This window comes from Chelmon rostratus, chromosome 15 (assembly GCF_017976325.1).
Source record: "Chelmon rostratus isolate fCheRos1 chromosome 15, fCheRos1.pri, whole genome shotgun sequence".
Classification (NCBI taxonomy): domain Eukaryota; kingdom Metazoa; phylum Chordata; class Actinopteri; order Chaetodontiformes; family Chaetodontidae; genus Chelmon; species Chelmon rostratus.
In genome coordinates, this window is record NC_055672.1 from 5,419,444 (window position 1) to 5,443,998 (window position 24,555).

Consider the following 24,555-nt stretch of genomic DNA (forward strand, 5'->3'; position numbering starts at 1 on the left):
ACATCACAGATAACTCAGATTTCTCACCTGGGTCTCCTTCTGCATCGAGGAGTTTACCAATGAGCTGCTCCGACTCTGTGCCCACTTTGAAGTTTGCACTGCTGCCCGCTGCCACCGTCAGGTGATACAACCATGTGTCCTGTTTAGAAGACAGCATCCTCATGAACATACATACAGAAATGAACCAACAAATCTCACCCCGAAGCATGAATTACGGTTTCATCAAGGCGTTCCAGTACCTTCTCCTGCTTGGTGCCGATCAGCAGGTAAGTAGGACTCTGGTCTCTTGGTTGGACCACTAAGGTGCAGTGGGAGGAGAGGAAACCTCGACTGCCCGTCTCATAGTCCTCATCTGAATCACAGGAGCGATCCACTTCCTGTACCGAGGCCTCCCGCATCTGCAGCTGCCCCAGAGGCAACTGAATACGTAAACAAGGAATCAAATGAAACATGGTGGCAACAAGCATGAGACACACCTCAATACAGATACTTTTGAATGTGTTTATTTAAACAAGCCTGACATAATTACACCTTCTTCTTCTTGTCTAAACAACAGTTGTAAGCACCTATCCTGGTTTTGTTAAAAGCCTTTTATTTTGTACAGATTAAGACAACAGCTGTGGGGCATGTTGTGTTTTTGGAAACCTCTCTGTGGCAGGTGTTAATAATCACTAACAAAAGACTAAATTAAAAGCAGGCGAGGGCACGTTCGGAGACGGAGAGACTGGTTTTACAAACCTTATCCTCCTGATTACGATAGTAGTAGAAGACTTTTCCAACCAAAGAACACCACACCAGCTTCGAGTGTCCATGTTTGACCTGAAACAAGAAGAAAGCGGTGGAGAAGGTGTCAGGATCAAGACAGATCTGGCTGATTAAAACAGTAGTAAATATTTTTTTTGTATTCTTTGAAACTCAGACCAAAGAAGTTTTTAGACGTTTGGCAGATGGTGGTCAGGGAGCATGCACATCTGACCAGCAGATGTCCCAGGAGTGTGCAAATCATTTAACTTCAGTGACTTCGACGATAGTTCGAACATTCAAACTGGACTTTTTTTATGTGTGTTTCCAAAGCAAAGTGACAACTGACTCCAGCCAAATGTAAACAGTCCATCCACGCTCTGATTCCTGCACTCAGCCTCATCTGAACCAGGAAGGCGGCCGCAGATGACAATCGCACGTCAGTTTCTGCGACAGACTTCTTTCAGAGAGTTTTGGAAATGCGAACGGAGCGGTGATGTCACCGGGGGACGCCGTCGACACGAGGCCAGCTGTGCATCCCTCAGACGGGGTCGCCAGGGTTAACTGCGCCGTGAGGCAGAACAGCCCCCGTCTGAGCTGCGATCACGTCATGACCGGCAGATCAAAGGCAGCGCTCGGGAAGGGATTGGCGAGAGGACGTGGGCTAGGTCGTCTCAGCTTGAGGCTGTCGGTCATCTGTCAGAGCGTCATCACACGCGCCCGTCAGATGTTGGAGTGTCTTTACTGACAGACAGGCTTCAGCTAAAGAAAGGCGGGTGGAAGGGAGGGAGAGCTCGAGCATTCCAGCAGCTCGAGCCTTATTGCCGTGTCCCAACGTGCTCCGTCTAAGCTTCTCCACCCCAGTGACAGACACTTCTCTATCTGCCTGAAAGAGGACGTTAAGCCTGAAAATCAGTTATTTCTGGCATCCCCTTCAAGGAGAAAGCTTGGCTAATGTACACCTCTTGCAATTTTGCAATGGAAGCGGGATAGGGAAGTAAAGATTTGTAAAAAAAAGGAAAAAAAGGGTTAAAATTCTTCAACTAGAACCCATTTAAAACTTAATAAAATCAACTACATTAGTTAAGTAAATACAAAAAGTATGTAACAGACAAAAAGTTGTATCATTTCTACGTGATTGTATGAAGTTTGCACAGCCAAGGCCTAATGCCCAAAAGTGAAAAATAATTCATGTATCTGCCCCGTGATTCGTATCCTCTTCAAAATTTTATGTTTCCTTCTTTGGCCCGAGCTGCATCGCTCCACCAAGTTTATGAAAATCGGAACAGTAGTTTTTTTATTATTATTACCTCAGTGGAGGTAATAAGGCAAAAAAAAGTAAAAGAGTAAAGCCTCCTGACCTTTGTAAGCCAACCTCTCACAGTGGGCTTGGCGGCGGTCTCCACGGTAACCGGGCTGCTGGCCTGGACTTTGAGTATGTTCTGCAGAACCCTGATCCACTCCTCCAGGATGTTGGGTGAATCGGCGGTCAGATAGAAGGTCTTCTTCTCTGTAATCAACTGATTAAGCGAAAGGGGAGAAAAATGGGAAAAATGCTAAGCCGAGCCGACGGAGATAGCATCGTGGTGTCAGAGCGAGATCAGAATCAGCTTCTGAAGAGCCAGGAAAACATTCCAGGCCAATACTACACCTGATGTCATTTTAAGCTGCTTCTCTGGTATGCAGCAGTAAAGCTCCACTGTGATGCTGTGCTATAATAAGATTGTGTGTGGCTGCATGTGCTCTGTTAACTCTTCCTCTTTTGCTTTCATGCCACAGTCTTTGGAATTGTTGAAAAACCGATCAACCATTTCTATTCTCTGCATCTCCTGTATTCTCACACAAAGTTAAGCACCACTGGGATCCTTTGCAGAAGATTTCAGATGTGTTTTCCACTTACTTGAAACGTCTGCGCTCCTTCTCCACGAACTATACGGCAGGACGAGTTCAGCTCGATCTGACCCTGAGGTTTCCTGATCACGTCGCTCTGAATACACACACCAAAACACACACACACACACAAGAATCTTCATTTCTGTCCACAATTATAATTATATAAACGTCATAACAAACTTTGTAACTGCAGTGATCATGTATGCATTAATGTACATCTTTATTCATTTAAACACTGCTAGTGATGACTCGTTAAGCTCAACTGCAGCCATCCTGCACGCAAACACACAAAATTTTGAAATATTCGTGCAATGTTTTCTGTGCGGACAGCAAAACCTTAGAAGGAAGCAGGCAGGCGGGCTCACTCACGGGAGATTTGTAGTAGAGGATCTCTCCATTCCTCAGGATGAACCAGCGCCGTTTCCAGGCTTTCACCTGGCTGCCCATTTTCAGCAGGTAGCCAGACTTCTCCAGCATTTCCTACACACACAAGCAGCACAGGAAACGTGTGAACACAACTGACTGGCCGTGCTGTATTTAACTAACTTCAATGATTTCTTTGGGATTAGATGTTGTCTGTAGAGTTTGCCGATTTAAACAAGCAAGTTGTTGGTTTTTCAGGCATCTTGATTGTAAGTAACACGGAGGAGGTGACAGCTGAGGGCTGCCAGTATAAAAAGCAGGACTCCACTCACAGGCCCAGTGCTCTCACAGGAATAGGAGGAGGTTCGCTGGACTTTGTGCTCCGGTTCAGAGTAGTCGCTGTCCAGTGAGTAGGCATCAGGAGGAATGGCATAATCACTCTCTGAGCTGATGGAGGACATGGACACACCTAGGAAAAATGTGAGAAAAACAGGACAGAAGCCTCTTAAATGGAAAACCCAGACTCTTTAGATCTCTCTTAGATATTATCAGTACGTGAAGCTCAGTGCCCCCTGTCCTGTCTGCAGCATCATCCACCATCCTCACCTCTCTTGACGGCACGCGGGCTCCCGGGGACGCTGCCCTTCCTGTCCGGGCCCAGGATGGAGGTCCGTAAACTGGCCAGAGAGCTGCTGTCGTCCTCAGACCCAGAGTCATCATCAGGCAGAGGTACGCTGCTGATCTGAGTGGCTTTCTAAAACAACCAATCAAAAGAGGACTGTAAGGTAAAACAACACCTCATGTGATTTCAGTGCAGGTGAAAACTGGTCCGATCTCAAAAGTCAAAAGTAAAGCGCCGATCCAGCCGAGACATGTCACTCACCCCTTTCAATGTGGTATAGACTGGTACATTGATATTCTTATAGATCAACTGGGTAAACGGACCTGCCGCTGGATATTGGGGTAAATTGGAGGCTGAAACATACACAGGAAAATATTTATTCAGAATTTGTCTGATTTAACATGTGTTTTTTTTATGGATATTACACAGCAAAGACAGATAGCACAGCACTGGTAGATGAACTACAGAAAAATGGTCATCGCTAAAACATGACATGGTGTCACATTAGCACAACAAGTGGAAAAGTATAGGCTAGCTAGCATTAGCTAACATTCGCCACCATAAGCTACTATTCATGGTCTGTAGCAGCACAACCCCTCAGCATGTTGAATTGTGTATTTTAGTGCTTACGAATTTGAATTTATCATGAATAGAGAGTCATTAGTAAAAAAATTATTGTTATTCTTTTGTTATTTCTAGTTTCACTTCTTCTCTTACAGGTCACATACTCTCGCTTTAAGCTAGCAACGCAAGCTAGCAACGGCCATCTCTACATTGTCCTTTATACAAATACACGTAATACAACAAGACAGCACATACAGAACAACACAAAACATAAACGACAATACAATAAAACAAAAATCAGCAAAACTTTATGAGGTATTGATGACTTTATCACTGAGAATTGTTTAAAAACAGCACTGTGTTTAGCCCCTTTCACTTATTAGCAGTGTTGGAGAGTAAGTCTGCGTAGTGGCAAAGGGGGAAAAGCTAGCATCCTGAGTCATAGTAAAGATATAATTCACGTATAATTGACACACATTTGCTGTATATTTCTCGAGTAGCCTACCGACTGGTAAGTCGAAATACAACTGGTCCATGCTATTCATTCAGCAGGAGATCAAAATGCTCCGACAACAGATGCACCTTAAGGCACAAACATGAGAGGAAGCTGAATAAGATATGACTTAATCCACAACAGCCGCTTGGCAGTCAGGATATTCCAGCGTCAGAGTGCTGTCAAACCTCACTGTCTGCATCCTGACAAAATGGATGATGTCGGGACAGAAAGCACAGCAGTAATTACACCCAGACCACGTCCTTTCATCGCAGCTGATTAAAAAGCAGCCTCTCCCTCAGCTCCTCTCCTGTGCTCTTCCTCAGCTCCTAAACAAAAAAAAAAAAAAAAAAAGGGGAGGCGGGGATCTGAACGGCCTCCCGAAGAGGAGCCCACACCTGTGCAGGTGTGTGGAGCCTCGGGCCAGAGGAAGTGACATCAAAGGCAGCAATGACAGATCCGAACCAACCACACACTTCCACAGCCGCTTTAGCATCAGCTGAATGAAATATCACTCCGCAGTACTGAGTGACTCCTGCACCACCCAGGCTCATGACACACACGCAGGCGGAGAAACACACACGCGTCCAGCTTCGCCGCTGGAGTAGAAAAGTGGAAGGAGCGGATGGCTGCTTCCTCATTTCTGGCTGCAGGGGACTCACCTCGTCCAGGGCCCCTGGCTCCAGGACTGGCCTCGGATACTCTCATTCCTGACTTAGCCACAGCATAGATCCGACTCTCCTGCAGAGATCAACAAAGATCAAAAAACTGATAGATTAAACAAACATGACAGAACATAAATCATGAGCTTTGGAGTTGCTGTTCAGTGGATTTTATTATCTTTGGACAGAGACATGCTAGCTGTTTCCCTTCTTTATGCTAAGCTAAGCTAACCAGCAGCTGGTGCTTGCTGTAGCAAGAGGAAGGATATAGCAAAAATGTTCCGGTTGATAATACCGGTCTGTCGTACCCATGAAGGGAAACGGTGTAAAGGAGGCGTCGGTGGCTTCAGAACCTCTGGATCCAGCCGATCCAGTTCCTCTGCGAGTCCCACGAAGGAGACTCCATCGCGGGATGGCTCCTCCGACCCCGACCCCTCCACCACCCCGTCCATGCTGTCAGGGAGCCCATCGTCTATGTCTGTTTCTTCCACAACCTGCGAGAAGGGCAAGGTGGCAGTGCCTGTGCTCTTGAGGGTGGAGGAAGTGGAGGATGGGGTCATGATGTCTATGTTGACGTTAAGGTGGTGGAGTCTGTCCAGGCTGGGCTGCGGCTGGCTGTAATGCTTCTTGACCAGCTGGATGCTGTCTCTGGGGGTGAGCGGGGTTCGTACTTTGGGTAACGTCATGCTTGTGCCTGACTGGTGGGCTGGAGGGTTCGGGAAGGGGTTGTTGGTGGAGGGGGAGCGCGACAGGAGGGGGCTTTTGGGTGTTAGTCTGATGATGGACTCCGGGGAGCTCGGTCCGTGGGCCATCTCGTAGGCCGAGGACGAGGATGAAGAGGAAGAGGACGAGTGAAGGCACTGAGAGCGGAACTTGCTGTTGAGCTCATCGGAGGAGTTGTCTCTGTCAGAGCTCCCCGCCCCACCCTCTGGGCCCACTGGGAGCTCTGGTCCACTAATGGAAACCGGGCTGCTGGGACCCTCCCTGCTCCAACCCTGAGAGAGCACATCATGGACTGCAAGGTCGCCGAGGCAAATCCCTTTACTGCTCTGTTCAGGAGTCCTTTTCACATCTGAGGAGACAGATTGTTGACATTTGAGAAGGCCGACATACCACGGAGGAGCTGTTTTTAATGATGTGGAAGAATTAGAACGAGCGTATCAAGAACATAAGTCTCAATGGTGGAAACGGGGGTTCTGCTCATGGAGTAGGTGAACAGTTGCTGCTCATTAACTGTATTTTTTTGGTGGAATATTCCTGGAATCAGTAGACGATGATAATTAGAAAGATGTGTGTGTTTAAAACAGTTTTACAAAGTAAATATTATAAAAGGAATCCAACAGAATTTTGCAATACCTACTGCAAAAACATTGGACTACAGAGATAAGAAATGTGTTAAAATGCTTTAGTTTTTTGTTTTTTTTAAAAGAATGACTGCATTTTTGTTGCGCTGTGCATTTAATCAATTAGCTAAATTTCGGCCGTACAGAAGTTTACATTTAAAATGAAAATTATGGCAAAAAAAACTGGCACAAAGAGAAAATTAGCTATTAGTCACCATAGACAAATTTAATTTCAATTTAATATTTCAGATCAATCATCATTTATAAACACGGATGAAAGCCACCCCTAACCAGACACGAGCAGAACAACAACCGAAGTTTTGGAAATAATGTGAGGCTACCAGTCTGTCCACCACAGCTCTGTTCCAGTCATCTGATCAGCCAGACTTGAATTAAAAAACACGCTCACAGCTTCAAAAGCTTCCTGCTACCTGTCCCGAGATAACATAGATCAATGGCAGCACACCTGTCGGCGAGGTCTTCATATTAGAGGCGGCTCCACGGGGACCGGTCTGCCTCCAGCTGTCATCTTGGGCAGGTGGTGTGCCGGGGCAGCTGGGAGGAAACAGCGGACTGGTGGGCACCAGGTGGGTGTCCATTACAGGGGAGGTGGCAGGGGATCCAGAGGATGCAGGTTTCTCTAAGAGAGCTGGAGAGGGAAGACAACACCAGTAACTCAGGCTCTTTCCCACTGGAGCTCTGGTAACTTATGACAGATGTGCACTACTACGAAATCTACATTGAGTTTCCCCAGCTGTTATCTGTAATTTGAAAATATACATTTTTATGAATCTTCGTTTATCAATCTCTGAATAACTAGTAACTAGCTTAGCAGCTCTCAGTGAATGGTGGTTTGTTGTCTTTTGGTCCAGTGTGGTCGGCCACCATTCCATCACACATTTAAACATAATAAATTGTAAATTTGCTATATTTAATTTGAAAAAATGTTACCAGACAGACACGTAGCAAAACAGTGATACATGTGCTATAGGCTATGCTATGCTAAGCTATCAAACTTTATTATTTATTATCTTTTATTAAAATAAAAAGCTGTAAGTTGATTTTGTTTGCTGGTAGATGCTGAAAAACAAAGCAGTATCTGCATTTTTTAGGTATTATGTACTTTTTTGTTTGTTTTAGGTAAAATAGGACATAATATAAAAGCATTACAACCTTTAATTTTTTTCCTAGACGTCACTGCTCAGTTTATAGCACATCTAAAGCACACGCAGCAGTTTTCACCTTGCAGTTTGTCCTGCAGCAACATTATCTGCTCTGTCTGCTTCAGGTTGGCCATCTTCAGCTGCTGGTTCTCTTGCTCCATCTGCAACACCGCAAAGAATAAATCTTTCAGCAGCCACATGCAAAAGCTAGAGTGACAAGAATGAGCTGACATTGTGATTTTATGCCTCGTAAAACTGCTTAATTACAAAGACACATCCTCTATAAGTAGGAATATTTCAATTCTGACCGGGTGCAGATAAAACTAAAGTGTATAAACAGCTGTAGATAATACACCTTTTAATCATAAGCATCTCTCGCTGCCACAGATAATGTCTCTCAGAAGGGCGACGGCTTTCCCAGAGGCTCTTTCTTCAGTCAGGGGTGTATCTATACATGTGTGAGCTTACCTCTCTAAGCTTAAATGTGACCCAGTCTTTAATCTTGGCAGCCTTCTCCTCAATAATTTTTGCCTCCTGGGCTCTGACTAAGATCTGTAGTCAGAGAAAACAGGGTTGTGGATTATTTCAAACTACATTTTATGAACATAAATGGACATTTCTGTTCTTTATCTGATGGCTCCGTCCATACCTGTTTTTCCAGCTGCATCTCTAATCTCTTTATCGCGGCATCCTTCTCTTGAACCTGACTGGTCAGGTCTTGATACTTTCTGTACAACGAGCTCTCCGATTCGCTGGTTTGTATGTTTGCAGACTTCAGCTTTTCTTCCATGACATGGATCTGAAATGCGTAATTAGAGCAGTGAGTGCACAGGCACGGCCAAAAGACGGCTCAGATTTGCATGGTTCGTTGAGCTTTGATGGGCACCAGACGAAGCCAAGAAGAAAACACTGAGGATACTTTTTTGCCAACTCTGACGAGAAAAAGCGTTCTAAGCCCTGAGGTATTTCTTGTTTTTAAAGAAAGGGCACCATTAAATTACCACCTACAGAAACACCTGGAGCAGCCAGTAATGACAGCAAATCTGAGGTTAAACACAACAGCAAAAGAGGCTGAAGAGTGTGTGTGTGTCATTCGTACTGTATGAGGTTTCTTATCCTCAAACCACATGCTACTTTTGTTGAGTCCCATCAAAGGTTGACTCCTGCTTAGTGGTTACGAGCTCAACAACAACAAAAAAAAGCACAAAATCCAACTGACTGTGCAGCTTTACGGATCCCAATTTTAGGATTTCTTCTCAGTGTTGAGCATGAAAGTTCAAACAGTTCTTGACCTTGAAAACTAAAAAGAAATCTAAATTTAAGGTCCACTTGTTAGCTTTTTCCAGAGCTTTCAACTTCAGATCACAGTGCTGAGAAAGATGGTGAGATGATGCAGTTGAATATACCAAAGAAAGCCAGTCAGTGGATCTGGAGTAAAGTAGCTTGATTTCTTTGTGAAATCACTCAATGTGTGGGGGGAAAACTGAAACATGCTGAGGATAAAGATTTCTGTGGCCTTGTGAATATTACTCAGATTACAATGACTCAGAGGTTTCTACTTTTTAAATGATAATTCTAGTTTATTACAACTTGGGCCATAATTTCTATCAGTTATGACAACACTGTAATTACAGTAAATACTGCTGAGATCTAAGACCTTATCAAATTTGTGGCAACATAGTTCAGTGGTGTATAAAACACACTTTCAGACGTTTACACGGGTTGCTAAATTATTTAAACCACCTTTTTTTGGGGCAAAACCAAAATCAAGTCAGTAATAAACCTTTGTGAGGCACAACAGATATCATGAAACACTGGATTTGCGACTTTTCCAAAACAACAGCTAAAAGCTTGTTCGGAGAGCTTTGGTGCAAATTCTTCAAGCTTTCAAAGCTGAACTAGGACATTTGCAACAAACAGAAATTTTACAGTTCGCCTTGTTTAACAAGCTGTGGTCAAAAGGACGAGAACTGCCCGTCTACCTGTTTCTCAGCGCTCTCAGCCCGCTGGTCAGCCTCCGTCACCCTCTGCTCCAGCTCCTGCATCTGGAATAGAGACAACAGAGGTTACAACACAGGTCATCCACTCCTCAAGAGGTGCACTTCAGGACATTTAAAGAAAGAAAATACCTACAGGCCAGAACAGCAGGTTCTGGCAAGACACATCCCATGACCTGCCACAAAAGGCCCTATTAGACAGACAGACCACCAAACAACAAGTCTGCCTACACAAACACACACGCCTACAGATTCTTGCAGACGCACTTAATCCTTCATAATCACTGCTGCCGTCGGGAAGACATTTAAAAGATGAATGTAGTGGGAAGCAAGTGTGTTCAAGAAAATCTTCCTGAATCAATTTAACAATGAAAGTGATTAGGAAAGTAAAGGGCAAGAACCAAAATCTAATAATTTCCTGTTTAACAAGGAGCGGCACTTTGAGCAGGGGGGCCCGGACGTGCTGTGGAGCCTGCAGAGGAGGCTGAACGTCCTTCACACGACACCGCTGGTCAAACAGCAGCGTGACAGAAGAATGCCACCGTGTGTGTGCGCAAGCTTGCGTCACCTTTTGTGCAAGCATGCATACCCATACTTTCAAAGGCAAACGCTGTCCATCCTGCAAGTATGCACACATCTGCAACCCCCGCCACTCACACACACACACACACACACAGAAATACATGCACGAAATACTCCCAAATGCTCACACACGCACAAGTTCAACACAGGACGGCCTTTCCTCTGAGTTCAGTGACCCAGGTGAAAGGAGAACAAACACACTGATGGATTCACTCTGCTTGAGAGATGCATTTGAATTCCTCCCGTCGTCTTTGTTTCCCTTCCCTTTGCTTCTTGCTTTCTCCCTTCTCGTCGCCTCGGCGAAGGCCCCCTGATTCCCAGAATCCACCACTCACGGCATTTGAATGCTTCCTCGCAGCTGGATTAACACTCGCTAAAGCCGGAGCGCATGTTGATGGTTAGTGGTTGGGTGACTCTTCACCTCAAGGTCAAAAGCCTTCATCGTGAGTCAAAGGCTTTGCCAAGCTTGAGCCGAAGAGCAAACAGCGCTCTGTCCTCCATTCACAAAACTAAAATAGAAGAGGCAACACAGCACTTTAGGTGACTATAAAGCACAACAGAAGTCACAATGCAGAACACATGTGAGAGGCGGTCATCAGAAGAAGACAGCATAAAAAGCTGCCACTTCCGGTAAGAAGGCAAGTCAGAGGTGGGGAGGCGGAGGTGGTTCGACCTTGAGTCGTGGGGTTGAAGTGAAGCTGGCACAGAAACCTGGTGGTACCAGGACTGGGAAGCTTCTCACAAAGTTCACGCAGAGAACAACTTAAGCATCACCACTGAGGTTTAAGTAGCTTCCTTGAGGGCAGCAGCTGAGTAGAAAGAGGACAGCTTTACTTAAATATCAGTTGTTCCCAACAGCTTTTTGTGCCAGCGCAGCCCTCTCAGATTAACTCAAGAACACCTTCATCAACATTAACTGTCATGTTTCAAATGACTTCATGAAGTAGATTTACTATGTATTTTCATACAGTAATTAGTTTTTTTATACAATTAGACTGTCCATGGTCGGTTTGGTCAAGTTTGCATTTGTACAAGTATCGGCAAAAGCTAGACGGTTCAAGCATTTATCCATCACTTTTAGCTATTTCACCAGATAATCCAGTACCATGACTTTTAGGGAACTACTTGGACTATATATTCTTTAATTTTAACTACTAGCTACTTCACCGTATCCCACAGCCTACTTTTAGCTCTCTTTTCAAACACTTTATCCATTACTTTTAGCTGACTCTTTCCCCTGAAATCCTGATAAAAAACTCTTTGATTTGTATATTCATTACTTTTAGTTTCAATGATTTATCAATTGCTTTTAGCTAATTACCTGTTTAGACTTGCTGTTGTCCTGTTTTTAATTACTCTCAATCTCAACACCTTGTGATCAGGTTACAGCTGATCGATACACTTTATATTTTCTCACCAAAACGCCATTTCTTCTTCTTTTTTTTTTTTTAAAGAAATGTTCTCTTGTTTACAATTAGCCCTGGTTGGAAATCATCATCTGTGCCTTCAGTTCCTTCTCAAATGGGTGACCTGTTGATAACGAGCTGACTTCTAACCTCAAGGCTATCAGATAAGGATGCAGACTGTGTAAGGTAGCGCTGTCAGTTTATCTCTCAGTCCATCTCTGTCTGTTTAGTTACTGCAGGGTCCAACTGTTGAGGCCTGAGTCGCTGAGCAGGCGTGAGACAACTATGTCTGCAATCCAGCATCTGTCAGGCCGCAGCGCAACACACTAACCTCTGCTGCTGAGAAGGCTGAAAACGGATGGGGTGGGAGTCATGTTGCGTAAAGCTTTGTATTGGTTTGAGTTGCATATATCACCAGACTGAAAGAATAGGTCTCACAATATTCATTATTTTCTTTACTGTCAGCAAACCACAACTGCCTGTACAGTCAAAGCCTGATATAAATTATTTCTGTCACAGACCTACAGCACACAGCACTATGTTTCACTTATAAACAGCTTCCTTCATTACCATGAACAAGGGCACTGTAGTTTATCTGCATTTAATTCCACATAGATGTCCTCCGGCTGTAAATACCCAATAAATCACCAAATCCGCAGCAGAAAATAGTCCCCAGTAAATTTAATCTTGTTGAGTAACTTTTGCTTAAAACTCCATTTGCTTTAGGAAATGATTTAGCCATTTTCAAATATTTAAATCTTCAGTAGGAATGATTGGGCTCGTGGTTGAGAGTCACAAACATCCTTAAAAGCAGCGAGAGAGATTAATGCATTGATGGTTTTGGTCTTTTCATGGGATTTATGGACATTTACAAAAACATATCACCAGCTTTATCCTTTACCACGTGCCTCTTGGCCAAAACTACAAATGAGGATGACAGATTGTCGGTAAATCTTCATTTGTTTCATTTTGTTTGTCTTGCAGGGAAGCAGAGCGTCAGCCCCCTCTGCTTCAGTATGGATTCCAGAGGAACAGATAATATCCAGGGAGGTGGAGATAAGATGAGAGCAGGCTACAGACAACCGATCATCTGCTTCCCAGGCAGCTGACAGATCTGTCACAGCGAGAAGTCTGTTTACTGTTACTGCCAGAAACTGACAGAGATTTGATATCTGATCTGATTGTTCTGCTTATTTAAATCTTTTCCAGACCTTTCATCTCTATTTTACACAGCTGATGTGACCAGGATCTGAAAACCTGATGGTAAAACTGGTCTTTGTCTACTCCTACTTGCACACCGTGAAATATCAGCTCACTGCCTGCTCGGCCTGCCTCTCAACATTAATCATTAACCCTTGGGCACAGCTGATGGTTAATAATGACTCCAGCTCAATCGATAAATGTTAAACCCTTGTACAAAAGAAGGGAGGGAGAGTGGACAGGTAAGGGAAAGAGAAATAAGGCTTTGGTCAAGAAATGGCAAAGTAAAGGAATCACACAGCACGAAACCTCACAAGAGAGCCAGCTCTTGACCAAACCCTCACGGGGTTAAACACAGGCTACGAAAAAGCTCATCAGCTTCAACATGAGAAACGGGACAGCTATTAGAAAGAGCTGATCCAAACAAATCCTCTCAGGAAAAAAAATGTTTACACACACCAACGTGAACCTGGTGACCTTCATGCAGCCGTCCTCGCCGACTGATATCACTGGTCTGAGGCAAGTCGGAGTGTTTCGCTCCTCCAGCCATGTGAGGCTTATGGAAGAGATTAATCTAATTTGTCCAGTATTAGATTATCCGAGCAATGAAAGGAAACCTTGAAGTGGGAATACCACCCAATTTAAAAATTCCCCCTGAATGAGGTATTTCTATATTCTATATAACCGGACCTTCTGGATATACAGTGTTTCCTGTGTTTACCATCAGCCTTTTTATTGTTGTAAACCTCTTCTCTTACAGGTCATTCCCTGACAAGGCTTGATTCATCATTTCATTTATTGGATTGTGGCTGTTTTGATGTGTACAAAGTGTCCAGTATCGTGCCTGTAAAGGCAGCAGTTACAGCTCCAACCTTTAGGGAGGGGTGGAGGATTTTCCCCCCATTGTTTCCACTGTTGGATTATTGAATTATTGAATAAATTTGGTGATAACTTTCATTTTGTTCAATGCTTCATGTTAGTGGAAAGTTAAATTTAAATGCCTGCAAAACATATGACATTTCCATCAACCTCAGGTGTTCTTTGTGCTCATACACTAATGTAAGCTCATTAGCATGAAACATAAAGCTAACATGCTAAACCAAGATGGTGAACAAAGTGAGCATGATACCTGCTTCATACGAGCATGTTTGCACTGTCAATATGAGCATTAGCATGTAGCTCAGAGCACTGCTGTGCCTCACAGAGCTGCTAGCATTAGCATGTAGCTCAGAGCACTGCCGTGCCTCACAGAGCTGCTAGCATTAGCATGTAGCTCAGAGCACTGCTGTGCCTCACAGAGCTGACTAGAATGACAAACAGCTGTGGAAAAGGGTTAGAGTTAGGCTGTGTCTGTAACTCTCTGAAACCTGCAATTTGACATTCACACCCTCTTCATGCCGTGATTGGTCAGCTGTGTGGCGGTGAGAGAAGAGCCAGATCTCCTGAATGAAGGTCCTGTGTTTGACCCATCTAACCACCCCAACCTCCACCTCCACGTGTGGACTTTTGTCGCTGTTCATGCTACGTCACCTGACATTAAAACATTAGATTATAGGGGCGTCTCCAGAACTGATGCTAGAGGGGTACCTGCGGTGTCATAGTCTGAAGCAGAGGGTCACTGACCAAGCTGCCCTGCTCAGTGAAAACAGGCTGTGTTTGTTTGATCAATCCTGTGCCTGCACATTGCCCTTTGTTATGTCAGCCAGTTGTCCGATAAAGACTCAGCAGGATCTAAGCCTTGCAGGTTTTGGTCCAATAAACCACTAAAGTCTTTTCCAGAAAACTAAAGTGCAAATTTGTGATGTCAACAAATGTAAAAGCCTTCAGCTTTTTTAAGTCTGGAGTGGACTGACTGGCAACTTTTCTTTTTTAATTAGAAAGTTGTGTCACTTCTACATGTACATGTACTATATTCTCCCGTCGTCACTTTCCAGTTTCTTCCAGCTCTTTCTGAAAGGAGAAGTTTCTGTTTACAGGCCACCAGCTGACAGCTGCCCATTGCACTTTCCTAATTCACAGTAAAAACTCTTAAATGGAGCACTACTCATCCTGTTACACTCCTCACAAGGCAAATGGGGCATCTCCTTCTCTCTCTTCTTCCTCACTCACAGTCAACCTCTGGGGATAAATGCCATGTCACAGGCAACCACGTCAACTTTTTTTTTTTCATGTTTTTCCATACCAAAGTGGGTCAATGCGTAAAACACTCCTAACTTGGCAAGAGAGAGGATGAAGAGCGTGAAGCAGACTTTCCAAACAGCAATAACATGACGGAATGGTAGTCACTCAGCACCCTCCCCCGAAAAAACACTCAAAAAAACACACTCAGCAGCACGGGCCTCCGCTCAGACCCAGTGCTGCGTGTGTGTTTGTGTGTATGCATGTGTGTTTATGAGAGAAGGGGTGAAAGAAAAAGCAAAAGATTAATTAGCCTGTTTTTTTTTAAGATTTGGAGCTAATTTTCTTAGCAACAAGGCCAAAAAGAACATTTAACAATAAAACTGTGTATTATTAACTTAACTAACTAAGAGACCAAAAGCATAGAACAGTAATTAGTCCGTTTTCAGAAAGCTTGAACTGCCTTCTAGTCTTGGCATCATGACTGAAATAAACATTTATAAATGGGGAGTGCACTAAGTACATTTGTACAAGCGTGTGTGTGTGTGTGTGTGTGAATGCGGGTAACACTTTTTAAAAAGTCGAGGCAAACTGCAACTAACGTCTTTATTAGCGGTTAAGAGAAACGGCTCTATATTTTTCTTATTGTCAAAACATCCCAGATGAAAGTCAAGCAAAACCAGAAATGTGTGAACAATCAGTCCACCTCTCAGTGCACGCTGACTCCCATACTCTGTCTGGGGCTCTCGGCCACAAGCCCTCTTTGTCCTACTGAAGACACAAATCTGTAATAACTGGTCACAAATATATAATTTCATTAAAAAAAAAAAACAAAAGGCTGAGTAAGGTGGGCACTGCAGTTTTCCAGTAAAAAGGAGAAAACAGTGAATTTGTGTGTGGGACTATTTTCAGCCGCAGATTAATACACATTTGGTGAGTTAGCACCGGAGCGGCTGAAATGAGATCACACTCATTTCACTTCATTCATGCAGTTTGACTCCCTCTAACTAATTTCCAACTAATCAATCAATAACGAGCCAATAGAGAGCTGCAGGAAGTCCTGAAACTCAGAAATGATTTAGTATTGCTGCACTTCTGGTTCCCTTGTTTTGGACTCAATGGGCTTTTTGTTAAGGTGTTTGTTAAGATGCCTGAAATAAGGTCTGTGGTTAATACAAGCCGAACACGTTTTGTTCTACAACACAACATGCATCAATAAATTCCCCACTTGTGAATTTTTAAGCTTAAAGAACCAGTTTCTAGGATTTAGCGGCATCTAGCAGTGAGGTTGCAGATTGCATCCAACTGAATACCCCTCGCCTCACCCTCCCCTGTTCAAAGCATGTAGAAGAACTCGCAAAAAACATGGCGGTGCAACACGGTGGACAGCCTGTGCAACAGTGGGACCTGTTGATCTGTTTTAACAGTTTCTGGTCAACAATGGAGGACTAAAGCACAAAGGAATATGCTACATCCGCCCATACAGACAAAACTTTGTTGGATCAATGCATTGTCATTTTTGTTCTTTTTTGGATTTTTTGGCGATAAGAAAATAAACTATATCACCAAACATATCCTTCAATAAATCATGAACATTTCTGTTGCTAACTCCTCTGGCTGCTGTAGTCCTCCTCCAAGATTACTGTAGTGGAAGAACGCTTTATTAATGACTTTCTCTCTGCGCTGAATGTGAGAAAGTGTGTGTGTGTGTGTGTGTGTGTGTGCTGGAGGTCTGACAGAACCTGACAGAGGACACAGCAGGGAGTCGTCCTGCTCTTATCAGACAGCGGGTCATGTTTGGACTGTAAACATCCTGCGGCCTGACTGCATGAACCACTCTGGCTCTCCAGCATCAGAGCCGATGCAGAGCTGCGACGCTCCAAAGCGAAAGCAGCTCCGGGCTGTTTGAGCCACTTGTAAAGCTACGAAAGAAAGCAACTGAAAACTGCACGAGAGTCGAGACGGGAAAAGAGTCTTTCTGCTACTCCCGCTCCCTTAATCCAAACACTTCCACTTTTTCATTGATGAATCTGAGCTGAGCTGAAGCTCCTGATGACAGTTGATTACTTTCCAAAGTGTCTGGTAGTCAGGCTTTACGACAGCCACAACTTTACAAGCATTTGGCCGGCGGCTGCTGGTTATTTCCAAAACTTGAGGGGAAGCACCAGAAGTGATGAGTTAAATGTTAGACATTCATCTCGGCTGCGCCTGTAGCCAACCTCTGATGACACACAATGAGTGGACCAAATGTTTACCAAATAAGCTCGGTAATCTCATCTGTCTTTACGCACACACATAAACATACAATCATCCACACCTGCATTTCTAACTGAGTCACATGCCTTAATTGTCTCCTCATGCACCAAACACTTAAAAACACTGCCCGGAGAAGAAGAAGAAGAAGAAGACGAAGATGACGAAGCAGTGAAATCTGCACAGTGTTTGGCCAGAATATCTTGTGGCGTGGCTTTCGCTGAAGATGAAAGTGGCACGACAAGCTTAAACAGCCACAGATTCAGTTCATTTTACGTTATTTATGCCAAATCAGAGTCAGGCCACATCATCAGTTCAAACATGTGACACATGCTGCAGTTTAAGCCGAACAAAGCAGGCGAAATCTTACCCAGTTAACTCTCATCCGTCTGACGTTTCTGAACCTCTTTTTTTCATAAAACTGCCACTTTCGCTTACTTCCTGCCTTTTTGGGAGTATTTGGTTGACAGCTTTACATGCGAGGCGAGCTAAGCCAACCTGACTCAACGCACCCTGGGCAGACTACATTTCCCATCTGTCTCGGGGACGCCTCCTGCAGCAGCTGGAGCTAGTTTCAAAGGAAAACGACAACTTGCACTTAGATTTTGACGTTTCTGAGTAAAGTTATAAACTGCTCTCATCAGGAGTGGGTTGCTCCAGCTATTCATAAACCCACTGCTACGTTTCAAGCTGATAATCAGCTATGGGGCGCCGTCATGGCGTAGCAGCTGGGGACCTCTGCGGCATCTCTCTCCCTCATTTCCTGTCATCACTCCACTGTCGCTTTCTAATAAAGGAATTAAATTAACCCGAAAAGTGATTTTTTTAAAAAAGCGATCATCATGAGCTGTGACATAACATCCAAAAATAACAGTCATAGGGCAAACAATATATCAAACTTAACTGCTAATCCTTTATAAATGTTGGTTTTATTCATATATGCATACATGGAGAAATATGTCCGTTTTAGAGTTGGCAGGATGAAGGCAAATATCTGATTATGCTAATCTAACTAACATTATGTGGCTAATTGTAATTGCAGGTATGTGAAATACAATTTACGCTATGACTAAACACTATTGTCCATATTCCTTGCTGCCTTTTCTCATGCTGGCAGGCTAACACTAGCTTTGTCAGTTAAGCTCATTTAGTTTGCAACACAACAGCAACTCCTGGCAGTTTGTGGGTGTAAATATATATTAGCACCTAGCCTCTGCAGGAGAACTAGTTTGTGTGGTGTGACCTGTTGTAATTAATTAAAGTGTGAATCTCCGCTCTCGCGTGATAGCCAGGGTAAGTCTGAACTTGTGAAGAGTTGCTACATCTGGCTGCAGAGGGCTGAAATCAGAAAAAAAAAAAATCTTTTCCCTCTTACCTTCTCTGCCAGCAGCTCTCGGATTTTCCCCGCCTGCAGCCGGAACCTCAGCAGCTGCATCTCCAGAGCGATGCAGCGTTTCTGCCAATCCACGCTGGCCACCCTGACGGCTCCTGACCCGCCGCTCTCCAGCACGTCGGCCATGGCGAGGATTCGGAGCTCTGCCTCTGGACTCGGACTGCACTGAAAAGCCGAAAGCACAGGTCTACTCAGCTTTTTATGCTTGCATGTGTGGTTTGCCCGATTCGAGTTTGCTGTCAAGAGTGCACTCGACTAAGTGCTGGAAATAATAACTCTGTCCTTAGTGATCAGTCATATAACCTGAATCTGCTCACAATAATAAGGCAGCAAATATCAGCAAATAACCCTGTGATGGTATTTCCTCAAGCAGCCCAGCTTCTGTTTTCATTTACAGCACAAGAGGAGAAAAAAGTGACTTAACCTCCATAAATGCCCTTTGCTGACCGCACTTCCCATGACTCACTGAGGAAATGTGAGTAAAGCAAACACTAATGATGAGTCCACAGTGACACGAGTTCAATGAAAGCTTCCTCTCACTTTCTGCGTCGCTCTGTGACATTTAACCACGGAGACACATGCATGCATACACGTAACACACAGCTTAGAGAGACCGCCGCAGCCGGAAACCTTTCTGTCCTCTTCGTCCACAGTCTCTCCACATGCCCACACACACTGAACAAAACCCCAGCGGGAGGCTGTGTGGCAGTGGGGGACTTGGGTTCATGCGTGCCGGCTCCCAGGCCTGCCAGCTACAAAGCAGGTCAGCGATCTGCTTTTTAGCCAAATTACCTACTAACCCAATCCCCTGGCCTCCCCCCCGCCTCCCTACCCACAACTCCCTTGCCATGCAATCCCTTCTTAATTACAAGGCAAGACTGAAACGGGATCCTGCGCAGCACAATAGTGTCTTTCTGCATGACAGTCCCATCACAGCGAGAGAGGGGGGCCGTCAGCTTGCCTCGGCAAAGAAAGGAGGAAAGAATGTGTGAGAATGAATGGGCCGAGGGCTGAATGTGGGAAACTGGGGCGCTGAGGTTATTTTTACCTGAGGAGGACTGACCAGTGGCTATTTTTCCCTTAACAGATACTCATTCACAAAGGTTAAGGCGCTACTGTGCAAACTGAATAAAAGTTTGAGTGTCTTGAGATGAAAGTAGGCATAACAATCAGCTTTGGGGTTACAACTCACAAGAGCCTGAGGATGATGTAGAGATGTGTGAGGTTTGAGTAAGAGTTTGCATATCATCTTCTATTCTGTTCAAGTGAAGACTGACCAGAGGTACGAGTTTTTCCACAGGAAGCTAAAAAGTTAAGCAGTTTTCAGACTTAAAGTGCAGCCAGACACCGTCAGCAGAACAGCAGACGTTCAAAGTCCAGCAACTATAACTGCACCATGGCACTCCCTACAATTAGCATGCTCATAAATACAGGCCTAGCAAACAAATTACAGAAGTCATGCGTGTGGAGGTTTCACCAGCCGACCGCTGTACCCAGGCCGGACAGTCATGGTCCAGCTCCCGACGGCTCCCTCTCTCTTTCCGGGGCAGACCGGAGGGCACGAAGGTCAAGCAAAGCGGGATGCCGGCATGGGGAAGAGGGGAAATCAGACCGCGTGAACGAGCCCTGCAGCGCCACGCTGGGGCAAGCCAGGACAGACGAGGCCAGGCCCTCCTCCAGGAGAGCTAACAGCTGGGTGCAAAGAAGCCATCTGATGGTTAAATACTCAGCACTGCCATGCTAATTCTCCCCGGAACAACTCCTTTAGCACTCCCTGCTTGTTGGACATAAGGGGGATGTTACAGTTCATGCCAGCTGGTGCCAGGAACCCAACTGAATAATCAGTTTAAACTTTCTCACGAGCAGGAAGGCAACCAGAGGTTAGACAAGGCCACATCTCCTCTCTGAATCGGCGTGCATCAGGATAAAATCAACCCCACAACACCCGCCTGTCAAGCATGAGGTCATTTTCACTGTGTGTGTGTGGGAGTAGCGTAGCTTTTGTTACAGCTAAGACTTAAACTGGAGTCATTTTCTCCTTTTGCATGAGCGTAACCCTTCATTGTGGGATGGTTTATAGAAACGCAGGAGACAGTTTTTCACTGAGTGTACGCTTATATACAATCTGATAAATGCTATTCTCTCCTGCAGTATCTTCTCTGGCTGGTACAGCATGCCAAAGCGGAAACATTCAGGTGGGTGGTGAGGGGAAAAAAAAGCCAAGACAACAAAAACAAGCTTTCCAGGATCTGCATGGCAGATCCATGCTTGGTAACACGCGGGCCACCCAGAGCTGGCGGGCAGGGAGGTGCACGGGGGAGCCGAAGCCCAGAATGGTGAGTCCTCTCCTGGCTGCGGACAGACACGAAGGCCCTGGGAGCTTCTCTACTTCCATCTAGCTGCGAGAACTCGCACGCAGCCGTGGCCAGAGCAAACAGTGAGGAAGACGACTGAATGGAAACGCCGCCGCAACGATCCCAGCAGGATCGTTTCTACGGCTGCCACCGCCGACGACTGCTTTCCACTGACTACACTGACAGTTATACTGCGTTGCTACTCAGACTGAGTGAGATCTGATATCCAGCGAGGAGAGTCTCTACTCAAAATGTGGAAGCTCTCAGAGCTCGTTATGAAATCGTTTGGAGGGGACCCTGAGTGTGGCGCTGCTGTCTGGCTGTTGCAAAACCAGATTGTTTGACTGCACCTCCTCTCAGTCGGAGGCTCGAAGGTGTGCGCTGCTCTTCAGAGGACGCAAGGAGCACAAGTCCTCGCATCGACAGGAACCTCCTCAATCACCACATATTCGAACGCACGCTCCCCGGCCACTCGTAACTCTTCGGCGCTCGCTTACCAGAGCAGACAGACGCAGATGGAGATACACACAGAAAAAGATTGGAAACAGACACATGTGCACACACAAACACACACACACACACATGCTGACACACTGCTGAGCATGCAGCTGCGGTGATGTAAGTGATTAGGTGGTTCAGTGATATCATCCCCACCAGACATTTCAAATCCCCGCTGTTGTTGTCTCTGCTGAGGTCCAACTTGGCTTCCCCGCATTTTGGCATCCAACCCCCCCTTCAAAAAAAAAAAAAGGACTCCCATCAAACAGCACAGGAGCATGTGCATATATCTGGGTCAGTCGCTGCAGACTCGTGTCAGCGTGGCAGATCTCTGTGTGTACAAAAGGAGACAAAGACAAATTATCTGAGAGCACGAGGAGTCAAGTATGGGTGTGTTAAATATTGCCTTATCTTCTCCTCTGTGGCCCCATGTGTTTCACAAAGGGGACCTCTGTAGACTCCCATCCGGTCAAGTAGGCCTCACACTTTTGTTTAAATTAGTGCCTCACTATTTTGGTCCCGTTTTACAGCTACAGCTGGGATGCAGGCCTATAAATAAAAGCGGGAACTCTCCGAAGCAGCCACGCATTTCTTAACCTTTAACCCTGCTCTTGGAAAACAGAGGCTTATGTTAGTTGGTGCATGTTTCAAAACTTTACAAATAACAGCGTTTGCCCTAGTTTTCAGTGTTATCTTGTAATAATTCAGATTCGAAAGGCAATTTTAACCGAGCAGTTACTCAAGTTAGACATTTAAAGCACAACAGAGGCCACTGCAAGTCTTCAGCCTGCTTTTTAAGTCATGAATATACCTCCTGCTTATCCTCCTAACATCCATCATCTTATCTATCTTGTCGTACTCCTCCTCCTCCTCCTCTTTCTATCTGCCTCACACCTCCTCCTCCAACACTGCCATCCTCCTGTGCTTCCTCCCTCTCCTCCTGCAGCACCTTTCCCACCCTCCTATTCCCTCCCTCATTCCTCCCTCCCTTCCTTCCTTCCTTCCTTCCTTCCTTCCTGCACATCCTCTCCTCCTACCTTTTGCCAGAAAGCAAACCTGCAGCTCTCTCCCAGCTCAGGTTAATGACAGGTCTCAGCAAACTGACCACACTCATCATCAGTCTCAGCTTTAAATACAGGCTCTGACATTCTTCTGCGCTGAGGTGTAAACATCTACCTCTGCAGCTCTTCTGTCCTGCACACACAGTTAAAATCATTGACTCTCCTGCAGCACTGCAAGGCATGAAGAAAGGATTTGTTAGGAAGAAACAACCCTATCCATATATTCTGAGACAGAATGAATCTTCTGGTCATGCTTTAGCATAGGAAGGTGTTCAGTAACAGCTCTGGCTGCTGCTGTTAAGGGGGTCAAATTGATGTATGGAGCCCTACTGACAATTATGATTTCTCCAGATGCGCACAATGATGAGAAGAACCAAAAGTGTGCATGTGTGGCAGACATAAATACGCACAGTTTCCTCTAAATTCAAGCAAAGCAAGAGTTTTTTCTTGTCTGGATTCGCATATAGACTCAATATAGCTTTAATAAATGTTTTTAGAGCTACTCCGAGGGCAAGCAGTGGCCAAGAATTTGCCCAAAAAAGGCCACAAGGAACAGGTGTGCCAGACGCGCACAGCTTAGTGGAACAGTAGCAACCGTAAAACTGTCTGTCAGCGAAAAAACAGAAAAGAGTTGAAGCAAACTTCAGACATCTCCCAGAAAAACTCAGCTGCAGCTGCGGCTTCGGTCCCGAACAACCTCCCGCACGCTGGCTAAATTTATCATTTGACAACCGCATTAACAACCGTGCGTGATGCGGTGGAAGCAAAGAGGCGAGCCGGTTTGGTTCCGCAGCGGATCTGCTCACAAATGCTTTACCTTGTGACTTTGTTGTCTCTCTCCCCTCAGTCGGCTTTCCCCGCTCACGGACACCTTCCCCGGCAATTCGTCGCAGTTCGGCTCATAACTTCCCCCTCAGTCCGTCGACTTTCTCCTCTCTCTCACTCCTCATTCATTGTCTTTGTCGGAGCTTCATGTCCCGTGTCGCCCCGTCCCGCTGCTGTCCTCGGCTTTCTGTGGAGCGCAGGCTTCACGGGGACTCGGTCCGAGCTCCATTCAGCAGACTCATCCCATATTCCTTTAAAGGGCCCATTGCAGGATCAAATTTCTCCGGGAGTCAAGCCCCCCCCCCCTTATGTGCAGGAGCCGCTCAGGATATTGCATTAGGGCTGGCTCGGGTTTTCTTTTAGGGTGTAAACACAGTCCTGTGAAGTTTCTTTGAGCTGAGGGAAAACATCTGTTGCCCTAGTAGCCTCGAAGATCCCCATCAGATGTTTAACACGTATAAAAAATACTCCGATTTGAATAATTTGTTGGTTTTCGTCAAAAACGTTCAAACGCTAACGTCAGCGTTTTAGCAGTAATGCTGGCCAAATCCGCTAACGTTAGCTCTCTTTTAAACGAGTTTCATCGTTTATTGTTGCTCAGCTGTTAGCTTAAGTTAGCATGCTAGCAGTTTGACAATGCTAACATGCGAATGTGAAGAAGCTGTAATGTTTACCACTGTCTGTTCACTAGCTTAGTTTGGTGTGCTAGCATGTTAGAATTAGCTAATTAGCAGCACTAAACACAAAGTGCCACACCTGAAGCTGACGGGAGTGTCTTTAGAAAGTGTTCGTTAGCTAAACTAATATTAATTAGACAAAGTGAAATTTGACCTGATGATGGTGTTACAGTAGATGAAAAGTCAGGGAAACACCAGTGGCAGCATGCTAACAAGCTCACCATGACTGTGCTAACATGCCGATGTTAAGCTAATGTATGCTACAGTCATCACTACGTTCATGTTAGCATTACAACATGTTATTTGTTACAACTGGGAATATGTCATTGATTTTAAGTCTTTGGCTG

The 24,555-nt window shown here is 45.1% G+C and overlaps 1 protein-coding gene across 1 annotated transcript in view; it reads right to left on the reverse strand.

Annotated features, from left to right (window-relative positions):
• Window positions 1-23,661, reverse strand: part of plekhh1 (pleckstrin homology domain containing, family H (with MyTH4 domain) member 1) — a 33,052-nt gene extending 9,391 nt beyond the window's left edge. The window contains exons 1-18 of the mRNA XM_041953731.1: window positions 23,524-23,661; window positions 18,776-18,958; window positions 9,827-9,889; window positions 8,494-8,643; window positions 8,313-8,396; window positions 7,924-8,005; window positions 7,148-7,330; window positions 5,647-6,410; window positions 5,339-5,417; window positions 3,881-3,972; window positions 3,604-3,751; window positions 3,330-3,466; window positions 3,004-3,114; window positions 2,642-2,728; window positions 2,103-2,261; window positions 739-819; window positions 240-419; window positions 28-139 (exon numbers count right to left, since the gene is read on the reverse strand). Of these exons, the coding sequence (XP_041809665.1) occupies window positions 28-139; window positions 240-419; window positions 739-819; window positions 2,103-2,261; window positions 2,642-2,728; window positions 3,004-3,114; window positions 3,330-3,466; window positions 3,604-3,751; window positions 3,881-3,972; window positions 5,339-5,417; window positions 5,647-6,410; window positions 7,148-7,330; window positions 7,924-8,005; window positions 8,313-8,396; window positions 8,494-8,643; window positions 9,827-9,889; window positions 18,776-18,919 (2,656 nt within the window). The 5' untranslated portion in view covers window positions 18,920-18,958; window positions 23,524-23,661. The remainder of the gene's footprint in view (window positions 1-27; window positions 140-239; window positions 420-738; window positions 820-2,102; window positions 2,262-2,641; window positions 2,729-3,003; window positions 3,115-3,329; window positions 3,467-3,603; window positions 3,752-3,880; window positions 3,973-5,338; window positions 5,418-5,646; window positions 6,411-7,147; window positions 7,331-7,923; window positions 8,006-8,312; window positions 8,397-8,493; window positions 8,644-9,826; window positions 9,890-18,775; window positions 18,959-23,523) is intronic.
• Between the last annotated feature and the right edge of the window lie 894 nt (window positions 23,662-24,555).